Source organism: Fringilla coelebs (genome assembly GCF_963513975.1).
Source record: "Fringilla coelebs genome assembly, chromosome: Z".
Classification (NCBI taxonomy): Eukaryota; Metazoa; Chordata; class Aves; order Passeriformes; family Fringillidae; genus Fringilla; species Fringilla coelebs.
In genome coordinates, this window is record NC_140031.1 from 26,593,007 (window position 1) to 26,608,189 (window position 15,183).

Here is a 15,183-nt window from a genome sequence, read left to right on the forward strand (position 1 = left end):
TAATGAAAATACAGAGAGTACAAAATAAAGAGCTCTTTGTATTCACCCTCCTTCCTCACTATGGCAGTGATGGCAAAGTCCTGCATGAACTACATGAGCAGTAGTCCACAGCTTGTGAGACACACTCATCAACCAAGCCCTTTCTTTTTGGTGTTCCTGTCTTTTCCGTTTTGTTAACAACATGGGAGCAGTGACAAAGCTCCACAGACTCACAGTTCTCCAGAGCCCTGTGGTGATGTGTGTCAGTGGAAAAAATATACTGATTTCCACTATCAGCATGTAAGTAATGTAACATTAGGTCAAGAAATAATAATTCCACAAGTGTCACTCCTTGTCTGTCATCATAAAGGGCAAAAGTGGCAAGCTGCAGCATTTCAGAACTCCAGGTGCAAGGCATTGGGGGAGGGTGGTTCTGATTTCAGGTACTGAGAGTAGCCACCTGCATGAATATGAACACGAATCAATGTCTGTCTGTATTTGAGCCTTAGACCCTCTGTTGTCATTGCCATGTATCACAGCAGCTCTGAGAAAATCAGTGATTAAATTCAGGGAAAAGGAAGTAGGAAATTTTGTTCTTACAAACAAACTTAAAGCAGTATTTTACCTCCAGTCTTGACATTTTTTTAGTATTCTTTTTTCTGCTTTGCAGATAAAGAGTATGGCTCAGTATGTTCACAACACAGAGAAGCAAGATAACCCACGAAGAAGCCGGTTCTCTGATCGTTTCAAAGATGATATTACCACTATAGTTAGTGTTATTACTTCAGAGATTGCTGCACTTGTAGTCAAACCACCCAAAGTAAGTGGATGAAATAAGCACTATGGATCCTTGCAACTCATCTTGTGTTACACTGAGCTACATTTAATCTCATTTCAAAATCAGCAGTGTTGCTAGAATTAGGCCAATATTCTCATATGGATCTTAAGTGAGAGTTGTGGCACTGTAAAGGGTAGCCTTGTGCTCTCTTGGCAGACTGTTTTTGTTCAGCTCAGTTCCTCAGCCTGCTTCTCAGTGTGACTGCAGTGTGCAAGAAGAGAGTTGCCTTTCCTACTTACAGGAAAGGCTGTACATCCATTTTCAGTTGTAGTAATTCTTTATGCCATCTTAGCCAGCACATCAGACTGCAGGCCCAGCAGGACTTCTTCCTTTTATCGTCCTTTGCAGTTACCCTCTATCCTACTGAATTGTGTTTAATTCCTCATTTGAGTTCTCTGTAGCAGTGGAATATGCCATAGGAACACAGTGTTCCTCATGAATGTTGCAAAAGCCAACCAAATGTGATCTAACCCTTGATCTCTTTAAAGAGACACTGGGCATTTGAAAATTGATGACCAGAAATAAGCCTTAAGTCCCATAAAATTCTTTCTACTTTTAACAAATTGCACTGATACAAATTCTTTCTACTTTTAACAAATTGCACTGATACAACAGATTGTAAAGTTGAAAGGATCACAAACTGTAATTTATACTTTAACATTGCTACTGTCAGCCTGTATCGTTGATACCTCTTTGGACTGGCTAGTAGAAAAAGCTAAGGCCACAGATAGGCTGTGAGTGAATGTTGTTCCTTCAGTTGTTGTAACCAACTTGTTTTCACGCCCCAGAGCTGCCAAATGCAGCTAGCCCAGCAGAGTGCTCTGCAGCAGGGCAGGGCAGAGCAGCTGGGAGAGCTGGCCTGCCAGGTCACTTTTCAACAAGCTCAGTTTCATAATCCACTTCTTCAAAGTGCTGTGAGAATCAGAAACTGGGAAAGGGCAAGACCAGACAAACTGGGGCAGAGGATGACAGAAGGGATTGTCACTGTTCACCAAAAGGTTGTTCTTGAAGCTCAATCCACTGATGTACTTCTGTGATAGCCACATGCAGAAAAATAATTTCCACAGAAATGTTTACCTAAGCCACCAGTGATTTTTTTTAAATACATTGTGAAATAAAAATATGTTACAATAAAAATGCTTTAACAGAATTGTAGGCTTTGCAAAGAAATTGGTATTTATGGCTTCCTCATAAGAAATGCATTTTTTTGTTGGCTGTTAATTTAATTCGCATTTTGATAGAATGAGAGTATACAAACTGATTGTGTGTGAAAATTTCAATGTTGTGTTTTTGGAATTAGGGCCATTGGTTAGGTGTAGAGAGTAGTAGGCAATATGTGTCTGTTTTTTAAATCCAAGAAGTGATAATTGATGCTTCAGTATATGGTTGAGCATGTCAGATTGCCCTGGATTTTTACAGTGATATGTCTGGCATATGCTTGCCTGCCCTGTAAGATAGTGGAAAATCAGACTTTTCTGCACCATAGAAAAATGTTTTCCTGAGCATATTCCAGATTGTAGGGAATAAATATATTCCTGAATAGCAACAAAAAGCTTGAAAAATGAAAAAGTGAATTGTAGCCACCCTGAGGTGCTGCACACCTGTTCTCACTAGCCAGAAGTGCCAGTACAGACAATATTTTTCTCAGTCATCTCCTTTGTCAGTTTTGAACGTTAAATATGTGCAGATCCCTCAGGCATCTTCACTAATTCCTCTTGGAGAACTACACAGGCTCCTGAGAGGTTATGATTTAAATTGGTATGTTTGAAGTATCTGTAGCCTCATTTTAGAGGGTATACAAAGTTCTCTGTGATTCTTACTTGAGGCTGTGTATCTCTGGTAATCAGGCCAATTCCAAGCATACAAGAACTTAGCTGCTGGATGGTGAACTCCACAGATTTATCTAATCAGTATTTTGTTACTATCAGTTTTAAATTTAAAATTCTAAACAAAATACTTGGGATTCCATCAGCAAAGCCAGTGCAGGTTTGTCTTAATATTTGATATGTTTTAAGTTCCTAAACCAGCATTCTATTATGTTCCATAGGAAAAAAAATCATGTGCAGTACGGCAGCCAGTAGGCAATTCAGAACAGGTCTCAAATTCATTGTTGCCAGCCCAAAGGGGTGCAAAATGTCACAAAATTACATTTCTCTGTGAAATAGTTGAAATAATTTACAGAAGTGATTCTGTGCAATTTTAACAAGATCATATGACTGGAGAACTGAAACTATCTTGTCCTGTATTTTCCCCAAGATGGTTCTGGGAGCTGACCCCTGCACTATTTTTCATGATTCTAAAAAGTCTTCCACCTTTATGTACGTTTTATACATTATAACTGGAGTGTTTTCTTTTTTTAAGGAAAGTGAACAAGCAGAAAAAATTAATATCAGCCTGGCATTTTTCTTGTATGATCTTCTTTCTTTAATGGATCGAGGATTTGTGTTTAATCTCATCAAACATTACTGTAATCAGGTAGGCACCATGCATGATTGGGATTGCATTTGGCTTATGTGTTTTGTTCTGTTTGATTAGTTTATCCATCAAGATCCTTTGAGTTGTGTTAAAGGTCCAGGCAAATTTCCTATTTCCTATTGCATATGCAATGATTTTAAAACCTCTTTTGATTTGTGATCTGCAGGAAAAAAATTGAGTGGAGGTAAAGACTCTTTTGGAAATGTCATACTTTTCACTGCTGCAAAACACCCATGGAACCATCTTTCTTCCCTTTTTTTTTTACTGCCCTTAGCAGCAGGATCTGCAGATAATACAGATCAACTTTCTGACTCCTGCTGAGTGCTGTGAGGACAGTATTTAGCTTTCAGGGAGTCACTCAAAATAATACATTTTGATTTATTTGTCTTCTTGCTTCACAAGTCTCTGAAAATTAATAATGAATGGTGATGCAGATGTTGTTATGGAATTATTTGTTGTATTTGACGGGGAGCATTTTCCTTCTGTTTTGTGACCTGTATTTTTGCAAGTCCATCAAGTATCTCCACAAATTCCTTCATGATGTCATTGTTGACAAGAAGTGAAATGATGAGACCACCGATGTCCTGTGTTGCTTAGCAGGACGTTTTATGAGTTTGCCACAAACTCAGAAAAGTTCACTTTGTTTTTTATTTTTGTCTTATGCAAAAACCAAAAATATTTTATATTTTTGTTTTGGGAGAAAAGAAGAAATAAACAATTGGTTATCTCTTGGGAAGCTGATAAGTCATCTGGGGAGCAGGGAGAGAGACACCATCATTGTCAAACAAAGAGCAGCTAATGTATGGAGACTAGGTACAATGAGCATTTTAATGCATGAAGGGCTATGTGTCTATGCCCTTTCCGGGGAGCAGGATATTTTACTACATGGTAATTTAAATAATACTAGCCCCTCACTTGGCACTTTTTTGTTTGTTTTTTCTAGCTTTCAAACAAGCTGAATTCACTCTCCACCCTGATTTCCATGAGACTTGAGTTCCTGAGAATTCTCTGCAGCCATGAGCATTACCTCAATCTGAACCTCTTCTTCATGACATCTGCGTCTGCTCCGGCATCTCCCTCTCCCTCCTTGTCCTCTCAGGTGTTTGTCCATTAGATAGGTATTACATGAACATCACATGAAGCACATGTAGAAAAATATTTACATTGCTCTGTACTCAAGTACTTAAGTTAGAATCAGCCACTATTGGATCAGGGAGAAAAATTTCCCACTTGAGAAAAAGGGACAGAAGAAGAAAGGCTACAGGAGTGCTACTGCAAAACTGCATCTACAGGAGTTAAAAGTTGAATGTGACACAGGCATGTGCTCCCCTGGATACATGCACATCCATGTTCACAGAAAATGACTGTTGGGGTAGACACACAAGGTCTAAAAGGAACACAGCTCTGAAGGCCAGTTTACAGGCCTTACACCCTTATGCCATCCACACACAACCACAAATATGTATTTCAATATCTGTTTTGGAGAATTATGACATGCAGCAGTGCACGCTTTCCATGCGTTTTCCTTCTGATGGAACTTCTTACTTCCCAGGTGGAAATAGGTGGTATCACTATCTAAGTTAGTGACTAACACACTGCAATTTTCAATATCCTGGAATAGTGAATTTTTGCTGAGCCTTCATGTTGCTTAAAATAGGATTATCGTGCTTTCTTTTTCTGGTGTTCTTTCTTCTGGGTTTCTCCCCCACAGTACTACAGATCATGCTATATCTTTGTCCATGATTATCTGTGGTTTTTTGGACAGTGTTCTTCTTTTTATTTGAACTTCATGATTTTCTGTGTGGAAACACTCAGGTATCCTGAGTAGACCAAGCAATCTGCATCATATCTCATTTCTCCAGGAATTTTTCCAGACTTGGTCTGATACTGACACAGCTCTAGACTTCCTTAATGTCAGGACCTCCCATGATCCTCCTGACCACAGAGTTCACAAACACATCAAAAAAAGAAATTGTTGATTGGCATGGGACACACTATTTTGCCAGTCTTGTGCTCTTCTCCTCTACATTCTGTGGAGATGATTTTCTACAATGGGGTAAACTCCCTATCAAAGGCTGCTCACATGTCTGTTTTCCACCTCAATGGTCTTGCAGAGATCAGGACTGGGTTGAAGCATTTCAGTTCAATGCTCCATAATTGCCACAAATCTTGGAGACTAGGGGATGGAATTGAAACTAAAAGTGATGGGAGGTACAAAAGCAGTCTGAGTAATGGAGCAGTTCAAATTCATGGTTTCTTTTCTGAGTGTCATTGTCAAAAAATTGGTTGGATGCTAAGATGTGCTACATCTCATACTTTAATAACCTGTTGTCAGAGGTTCATAATAGTAAATAATATTTTATTGGGGTTTTTCCTGGTCCTAAAAGCAAAGCATCACAGTGCATTTGGTTAATACTAATCTTGGATGCCAAAGAGCTAGAAATATGGCTCTTCTGCTTACAGGGATAAAAAATATAAACATAGTTCTTGTAACTAATTCTAGCAAGTCAGAGCTTGGCCAACATCAGTTTAATTGATCTTTCCTTCAAGCAACATCATCAACTCTTTTCTCCTTTAGGAGTAACCTACAATGTGCAACCTGTGCAAATCAATAAAGCTTTTGTGGCCCTTGCATGATTTAATGCACTAACTGACCACCCTTGCAGTAATTTTGATCTGTCTGCAGGAGTGCTGCCTGCTTGAGTTAGACTTGCAGTAGAAATATGGTCTTGTGAATAAATCTTTTGAAATTTTTTTTAGAGAAGCCAAACTCACTTAAATGGGTGCTCTACACTTTGACATTATTTCACACAAAAATAGTACAGCTAGTGCCTGTTTGTTTGAGGTTGAATGGGAATGGGCCTAAGTATATGGATCCAAAATATGGGGCTGCTAAGAGACATGGGGCTCATTTGACCCAATATACTAATAGATAGCTACCACAGCATGGTGTACTGATACTTCATGTGTTTGGGCTCTGAGGCTATTCCCAGGTCACTGACAGAAATATTGGAAGGAATACTGAAGAATATAGATTAAAAGCAAGATTTGGACTCATAAAACCCAGTAGCTGCAGTGGGAGTAGAGTCTAAGACTTATGCTCACCTGAGCAAGGGACAAGAACATTCCAGGTGACCTGTGGCACACACCTATGATTGGAGAAGCTAAGAAGTTCACAGCACATATATAAGCAGCAACTTTCCATTCCTGGGCTGGCTGTATATCAGTCACAGCTGTAAGTTAGAGCAGTTTGAAGGGTGGTCTAAATTATGCCAGCTGCCAGCAAGCTCAGCCAAGGAGTTCCAGGGCAAAAGGAAACATGGTCCACATGTCTTTCCTGACCTTACTTCCATACTAGACATCATGTATGTGGAAGAACACACAGTGAACATCTTCTGACACCTAAGTCCCTCTTAATGTAGAGGCACTTTCTTGCTCTGTGATAGCTAATGACTGCTCTGAAACAATAAGAACAAGAATGGAGAAAATTCTGATTTTGTGTCCTGTGCAAACTAATGAATATAGGGTAGGAATTTCATGTCTCAAAAATGAGTTGCTCACACAGAACAGAAAGCATGAGATTGCATCCTAGCAAGCTTTTAATTTCACACACAGATGTCTTCCTCCAAAATGTCCAACCTACTTTCATAGTCTGTTGTTTTCCTCTGGTAGAGATTTTCTGTTTGTTACATTGGCTGTGACTGTGATCTCATTAAGAAACATTTGTTTCAGTGATCATTCTTTAATACTTCTAATATACTTCTGCAGAACTCCAGCTCCTGCTCTAGTTTCCAGGACCAGAAAATCACTGGTATGTTTGACCTCTCAGCTGAATATCGTCAGCAGCACTTCCTGACTGGCTTACTTTTCACTGAACTGGCAGCAGCACTGGATGCCGACTGTGAGGGGTGTGTATCCTAATTTGCAGATTTTAGAACGGGTCACACTGTTACTCTTGCCAAGGCCATAGTTTGACTGCAGGACAGTTCTGCTTCCCCCATGGTTTTCAGTGAGTCACTCTGTAACATAGCAATGACCCAGACATGGTTTTATCTGCAGTATGTTCCTCTCAATTAACAAAACTATGCTATCTGTGGTGGTAGTGTTGGCTGAATACAGAAATCGAGAACACAAAATTTCAGTTGCTCTTCCCTCTAAAACACCTCTGTCTTTGTCTGAACTTAAGCATTTAGCTAAACTTTGGCCAGAGTTTGATGCTTTTCCTTAAGCATCTCTGTTTACCACAATGAATTTTTATGGGAAGTTCCATGTATGCTTTGTTTGATTGTGATAAAGTGTCTTGGACATTTAAGATACCTGTCATTTGCAAGGAACCAGAATCTCTGCTCAGAATGAAAGAGATTATCAAGTGCATACTGGTGTTTATTATTTGTTTCTTTCACCTCCTTTCCATTTATTAAATCTTTGATTTATAAGTGATTTGTGCATGATCCATGAATGGAACTCATGGATGGTTTCTGTGTTAACAGGATTAGCAAGGTGCAAAGAAAAGCTGTCAGTGCTATCCTTAGTCTGCTGAGTTCCCATGACCTAGATCCACGTTGCTCCAAAAAGGAGGTGAAGATTAAAATTGCAGCTCTTTACCTCCCTTTGGTTGGTATCATTTTGGATTCACTACCGCAACTCCATGATTTTACAAGTAAGACCTTTTTGCCTTTGAATTTTTCAACTCCTAAGAGAGACTTGTCTAAATAATTTATCAAACATAAGAGATTTGTCTAGTAAGATAGAATATTTCTTTACTTAGAAGTAAGCTGGATTTTTACAGACAGGAAAAACTTCAGTGTCCTTGCTTCATGAGAAAGTGATATACCAGAGATACACCTGTAAGTGCTCCTGCATATCTCTTAATGTAACTTTTCTGACCTGACAAATAAAGCCTGCAAGGTCTGCAAGAAATATTTAGCTCTACATACACATAACAGTAGTGAAAATATTGATAGTGATACTGACATCATGTTACACCACAATTATAGCAATTAGATTGTATTCTCTTTTTCTATTGCTTTTTTGCTGCTATTAACATGATACCAAAATTAATTCATTAAAGGTATATATTTTGAAGAGTATATTTTTGTCTCTGGTTCGAAAATATTTTGCATTTAAATGTCTTAATAAAAAACTTACTAGTATGAAAGTATAATTTACCACTTTCAGTTGGGTAAGGTGAAAGCATTTACTATACATTCATACATATAATGTATAAATATAAACAAACAAACAAACAAACAAGCAAATAGGCTAAGTAGATCTCACATGATTCTTTCATCTTAGTATTATCCTTATACCATAGATGAAAAAAGTTATTATGAAGAAGCCCAGGTGTACCAATGTGCCTAGGTTTTAGAGTGCCTTCCTTTCAGAATCTGTCACAGGAGGCTGTGATCACATTCTGAACACATGGGGTCCAGCTGATCACTCAGCTTCTCTGAAAAACAGAACTTGCAAAACACAAAATGGGTGCTCCGAATCAGATAATCTTTTTACAGAACTTTAGTATAAATAACTTAATTTGCTAAAAGTGATGTCAGGAACCAGCCGGGAATAGAAGCAGGTAGGTGCCTGAAATAAAACTTAAGTCAGCAGGCAATACTGGATCTGTCAGCTCTTAGCAGACTTACATACTTTGTTGAATATTACCAAATCCATGTCTAGGGCTTATCCTCTTGACTGAAATTAACTAGAACTGGATGGTTCCAAGTCTTACAAAGTACTCGTGTGGCTTTGAACTTCAGAGATAATCTCATGTTTGCTACCACCTTGTACGTATTTTATGTGTTTGAATAATTTGGCAGTCTTTGCAGATCTCTGCAATTCCTTTTGCTAATGCTGTGCCTCTTCCACTGCTTGGTACATCAGCCAGAAACAGTCTCAGGGATGGAAGTGCCAATTGTTTTGCTCAGTTACAGACCAATGGAAAACTGTGACATGTGAGCAGAAGCAACTGGATTGCCCCTGAAGTTCCAATGGACTATTTCAAATTTAGTTTCAGATATCCGGAGCGGAAAGGGACGCACAGGAATCCCAGAAGAAGAACAAGAGTCTTCAGGTGCAATCAACCAAAACGTGGCCCTTGCCATTGCAGGGAGTCAATTCAACATCAGGAACTCTGGAATACCTGTGGTGGCACTGGTATGCTCACTGCTCTGCCAATCTCCTTTCTTGTATCTGTTTTCATCTTCCTTTTTTTCCTCCTTTTGTCCTTACTTGCCACTAACAGCTACAGTCATGAGAAACTGCATTTTTGTTTCATCCAACCCCAACAGTTCCCTCATAGTCCTTCTGTCATCTTCTTCTATTCTCTTCTAGTTAGTTAATTGCTATTTTACCATAGCAACTGTTCACTTTTTTCTTCCACATGCCTATTTCCATTTCCAAACCAAATCCAAACTCATTTTCAGATCAGCAAAGGCCACTGTGGCAGCCCCACAGTTCCAGTCTTACCTGAATCCGTGGATCGAGGATTCAGATGTTTCTTTCTCGCTACGTATGGTCTTTCCTCATTTGTTTTTTTTAATTTTAATCTACTATGCAATTTGGCTGACACAACTGCATGGAAGGGTGGAAGCAAATGGTAACAGAATCTTTTTCCTATATTTTTATACGGAAATTATTATACAAGCGTGTAGTAAAATGGAGCTTCTCTCAGTCTTTCACTGGTATTCAACTGGTCCTTTCACTAATTACATGTACACTCAAAATTACAATAACTATCACCTGGAAGAGGTCAAATTTATTGAAGTCCAGTCCTGAGATTTGATTACAATGAAATTTAAATAAGATTGTTTCACCCAAATGAACTTCCTCTCCTTTTTCTTCTTTCAACTGACATTTACTTTACGTGTTCCTAGCCCTACAGACAGAGTACCACATTAGGTCCTGATACTACTCGCAACCTTTTGATCTGTTTCCTCTGGATTATGAAAAATGCTGATCAGAACCTAATACAGAAATGGATTGCAGACCTTCCATCCATGCAGCTGAACAGGATTTTAGACCTCCTTTTCATTTGTGTTTCATGCTTTGAGTATAAGGTAAGTGAAACAAGGCATAGTTTTTTTGTCCTGGTTTGGATAAATTTTTTTCTTTCAATTCCAATTGTCCAGGGGAAATCTGTTATTGACAATAGTTAAATTAGCACTTATCTAACCTAGACAAATTACTTCAGATAAAATAACTGACAGTAGCCTTCAAGCAAAATGCTGCCGAAACTTTTGAGGCAGTCCTATGAAAGTGTCCTAAGTAGTTTAATTAATTTCTTTTACCTGGGTATTTGAGGTCTATTTTTGGTGGGAATTGTACCGACAGCTCCTGTAGGTACTAGACGGGACACCAAGGATGACTCTTTAGTTATGAGCAGGGACTTGATGTCAGCACTCTTCTCTCTGAGAGGATCTGTCTGAAATTGATCAAATAACCTTCTCTCTGAACTTTAATTTCTTTCTCTGTAGCACAGAACTTCATCTTTATTTCTATTAGCACTACACGTTGTACCTCTTTCCTAATTTGCAATATTTGTTAGACTTTATGTATGAATCAATCATATTCACTGCTTTCTGCCCCCTCTACAGGTCTCTCCTGTTGTATCTCATTCTGGAGATGTAATTTTGTCTTATGATCAAAAATCTAGGCATTGGTGATGATTGCTTTAACTTTATTTCCAGGGCAAGCAAAGCTCAGATAAAGTTAGCACCCAAGCACTCCAGAAGTCACGTGATGTGAAAGCTCGATTAGAAGAGGCTTTACTGAGAGGAGAAGGAGCAAGAGGAGAAATGATGAAGCGCTGCAGAATACCAGCTGGTACTTCATGCCATTGCCCCCCATGATTTTTGAGAGGAGCTCAAGTTTCTGTTAACATAAATGAGTTTGTTGGGTTTGTGCACACTATCCATTTTCATCCTTGTCCATTTCACCCCCTTTTCACCCACAGTCCATTCCTTTGCAGACCATTCTTGGTTTTGCATGGATGAAAATATCATTAGGTTTCAACTGTCCAAGGTGTAGCTAGGACTGAGTTCCTCTCATGTGAAGAATATGAAGCCAAGAAAGAAGTTTCAGGATGTTCTAAAAAGTTATGTTAGTGTCTAGTCAAGAGCCAAGAAATGGTATCAAAACTATCACTAAAAACAAATTGTTCATAGCGAAAAAAGTTGTTTCATTTAATAAATGGAAAATCTGTTGGTTGATTTTTGTAGGTTTTTGTAGACATTAAGCAAGTTAATGCTCTCAAAATCCTAAGTAAAACAAATGATGAGTCTTTTTGCTAGACCTGTAGATTGAATGGTTTTAGTTCTGACTGAAATATATCTCCTTCTTTTGGTGAACTGTCAGACTTCAGGTGTCCCCTTTTGTTTTAATCTCTCTGACATATGTTGCACTCTTAGGGAATGACAGATCAGCAGGGGTAAATGAAAATTTGCGCTGGAGAAAGGAGCAGACACAGTGGCGGCAGGCAAATGAGAGACAAGATAAGTAAGTAACTTAATTAATGCATATTGCTTTTATTGGAACCAAGCTGCTTGGGGATTTTATGTTTTGTTCTTGCTCCTAGGATGTTTTATTACAAAATCAGTAGTTTCCTTTCCCTCTTTTTGTCAAAGAGAAGGAAAAATAAAATGTCTCTGTAGCAGAAATATTCAACTGTTGCTATGGCACAACAAAGAGGTCACAAGAACGGAGAGAAGGGGAAATTTAAATTGCTATCTACACATTTTTTCCTTCTTATTAACAGTGTGGCAAACATTAGTTAGTGGAAGAGGAGGCTTGCTGCTACATTTATTTTGGTGTTGCTCTTGGCTCCTCAGTACATGCAGTACTGTGGTATATGTTTTGCCACATTAAATGAGCTAAATTGGGTTTGACATGCTATATTAATATTGAGAAGCTCTGTTAGCAGGGAAGATAATGCTTTGGGATTGTAGCAGCAGTCATAAGATATGTGTCATGCCAGAGAAGATTCCTTCAGCATGTGGATCAAAGTTCTGTGGTTGCTGGAAATAGTCCAGACACCTGTAAGGTTCACTAAGTTTGTTCAGGTCTTACTCTTATTCGGATTTCTGCCCCTATTATAGCACTAAAGTTTTGGCAGTCCCTTCTTTTTGTTGCTTTGAGTCATTGTAGTTATTAACCATATGACTTCCCTGATTTCCTATCTTAGCCCTCCTCAGATTTATATGTTTGTGCACTAAAGGATGGCTCTTTGCCCCTCTGGTTTTATTTTTGGGTAATTAATGCAGCAGAGCAGATACACATTTCAAAGTCACTCAGAAGCATGATTGTAAGGGTGTTGGCTCCAGCCACAGATATGCACCTTAGGAACTTTGGCCGAAGTTACAGGATCTTTAATCTCAAGCTCTAGAGAGCAGTCTCTAGCCAGGCAACAGCACTTTTTTGAGCAGCTCAGGAAAAATAAAAATTCCGCTTTGCCTTTCTGGCATGGATGTGTGAAAACGCACTTTTGTTAGTAGCTGATCCTGTGTTTATTCAGCTGCAGAGGAACTGTGTTCTAGACCTTGTTCTTAAGTCTCAGCTAAAAAGGTGTATGTGTTGCCTTTCCACTATGTCCTGTCTTTCATCAGTATTTCAGTTCTCTCTTAAATGTCCTGGGACACTGCTGTATGGACCTGCTGTCTTTTCTTGTCAACAGACTCAGGAATCAACATTTTTAATTGCCTACATTAAACAATGCTTCTATAGCACTGAAGCAGTTTCCACTTTGGTCTAGTCTACTTTTTTTACTTTTTTTAATGGAATTGTCAGATCAGTTATCTATTACTCCATTTTGGAGTTTTGTGCTCTTCTACAGGCCATGCTTTCAGAAATTACAGCATAGTTTCCTCAACAACTGAACATGATATTAAGTAGCCATTATACAGATGACTATTAAGGAAGAAAAGCATCTATCTGAACTGTCTAGAGGCCTAGTTCTCAGAAGTCCCCTTTGTGACTGCTCTTCTATGATAGCAGCTTTCCTAATTTCACTCCATAGTTTTTAAGAACTAAGAGTGTTTCTGAACACGCTTGTCATTGTCTGTTGTTATGGGATCATTCAGATGGGTAGGCATTTGCATCCTGGCTTTCTTTAAACAGCAGGTCATCTAACTCTTGGGATACACTCTGCTTGCTCTAATTAGAATTCCTTTTGCAGGACGAAAGCTGAGCTAGACCAAGAAGCTCTGATCAGCGGAAACCTGGCAACTGAAGCTAACCTGATCATTCTTGATATGCAAGAGAACATAATTCAGGTGAAAAATAGTAGAGGTGGCTTAGTACCAATCTCTGCTCCCTCAGAAGCCAATGGAAGCAAGATTAATTTTTCCTTTTGTTTCTTAGTGCGAAAAATTTTGAGATCTTCTGTAAACTTGTATAGTGTTGAATAGAAAAAAAAAATCATAGGTAGGGAGGAGAAAACCTCATGCTTGAAAACCTGTTAGTAGAAAAGCATTTATCTGCTAGGCTTTTGTTGTACTGGACATTACTTTTACATGCCACCACTCATAGCACCTAGTCTCCCCACTGTTTTGGTTGTGGGTTTGATCAGAACATACCAGTATGTCTGTTTAGCCTAGATGCTCAGGATATCAAGGATGCAAGAGATAGGATAGTGCTTGTCCACCACAGGATCAGTTCCTAACCCGAAGTATACATGAAGGATTGGAAAGAAGAGAAACAGAGCTTCAAAAATCACTGCGGGATCTCACTGAGCTTAAAAATGCATTGGAGGGTCTTCAGAAATTGGAAAACATTTGGGACATTTCCCCTTCTGTCTTCTTGTCTTCACTGCACAAGTGCTTTGAAATTTCTCCAAAGCAGATGCTAAAAATGAAGAAACTGCAAATTATAAACTCCTGGATGTCTCATGGGCTGGAGAGCAGAACTTCAGTTCCTGTGTGCCAGTTCATTGCTGAATTACCTCATACAGTTATTGTTTTTCTCCTTCCTATGTAGGCCAGCTTTGCAGCTGAATGCAGAGATAATCTCTTGGGAGGAGTATTGAAGGTCCTGGTAAATTCTCTTGGCTATGATCAGAGCACAACTTACCTGACTCATTGCTTTGCCACACTCAGAGCACTCATTGCCAAGGTATGCTCTTGATATACTTTTGGTTTTATGCTTCCAGTCAAGTTAATAGAACAGTATTTGTAGAGCAGAGCTGTGTCCATTCATTTACCATTTTCTCTGACATTTATTAAATATATTTTGCATATGTAAATACAAATTACTGTGTATAAGGTTGTTACAGGATTTCTGCATCTGTTATAAGGTTATTTCTCTGACCACACAAGATGGAATAATTAAATCTGAATAATCTTGTAGGTTTAGCAGTCTACTCTTAAACATATAAGATATACCAATAAAAAGGTAGGCAATTCCGCACGCTTTATTTCAAATACATTCTGATTTTAATTAGGAATCTTAATGCCAAGAATTGTACAAGACTTCCATAAAGTCAAATTTAAGTTGTTACATCAGCAAGGCTAGTTTCCAGTCAGATGGGCAGCAAAGAAATCAAAACTCATGAGACATTGAGGGCATCATTTTAGGTTTCTATTTCTAGGATGGGTTTCAAAATTCTAAGTAGATTCTAAGACATTGACAGTTTTCATCTTTGTTCTGCCTGAAAACCAGCCAAATCCTCATCTCTCTTCCACTTCTGTATCACCAATAAAAAAACTCCAGATCAGAAAAAAACAGCAACAATAAAGGAAAAAAACCCCTAACAAATCAAATAAAACCTCACAAACTTCAAAACATATATGAGGACAGAAATTGACTCAAAGTCTATTTTTTAATAATAGAGGTCATAAGGTGTTGCGTGCTTCATGAGGACTCTAAAACCTTTTTAAGATTCATTCTTAAAAGATTCATCT

At 38.5% G+C, this 15,183-nt stretch overlaps 1 protein-coding gene across 1 annotated transcript in view; it reads left to right on the top strand.

Moving 5' to 3' along the window:
• DOCK8 (dedicator of cytokinesis 8) overlaps window positions 1–15,183 on the top strand; it is a gene marked incomplete at its 5' end in the record, with an annotated part of 88,169 nt that overhangs the window by 56,024 nt on the left and 16,962 nt on the right. The window contains 11 exons of the mRNA XM_084224704.1: window positions 650–799; window positions 3,179–3,292; window positions 4,236–4,391; window positions 7,061–7,200; window positions 7,783–7,952; window positions 9,300–9,445; window positions 10,165–10,347; window positions 10,978–11,113; window positions 11,698–11,785; window positions 13,461–13,557; window positions 14,261–14,395. Of these exons, the coding sequence (XP_084080830.1) occupies window positions 650–799; window positions 3,179–3,292; window positions 4,236–4,391; window positions 7,061–7,200; window positions 7,783–7,952; window positions 9,300–9,445; window positions 10,165–10,347; window positions 10,978–11,113; window positions 11,698–11,785; window positions 13,461–13,557; window positions 14,261–14,395 (1,515 nt within the window). The remainder of the gene's footprint in view (window positions 1–649; window positions 800–3,178; window positions 3,293–4,235; window positions 4,392–7,060; window positions 7,201–7,782; window positions 7,953–9,299; window positions 9,446–10,164; window positions 10,348–10,977; window positions 11,114–11,697; window positions 11,786–13,460; window positions 13,558–14,260; window positions 14,396–15,183) is intronic.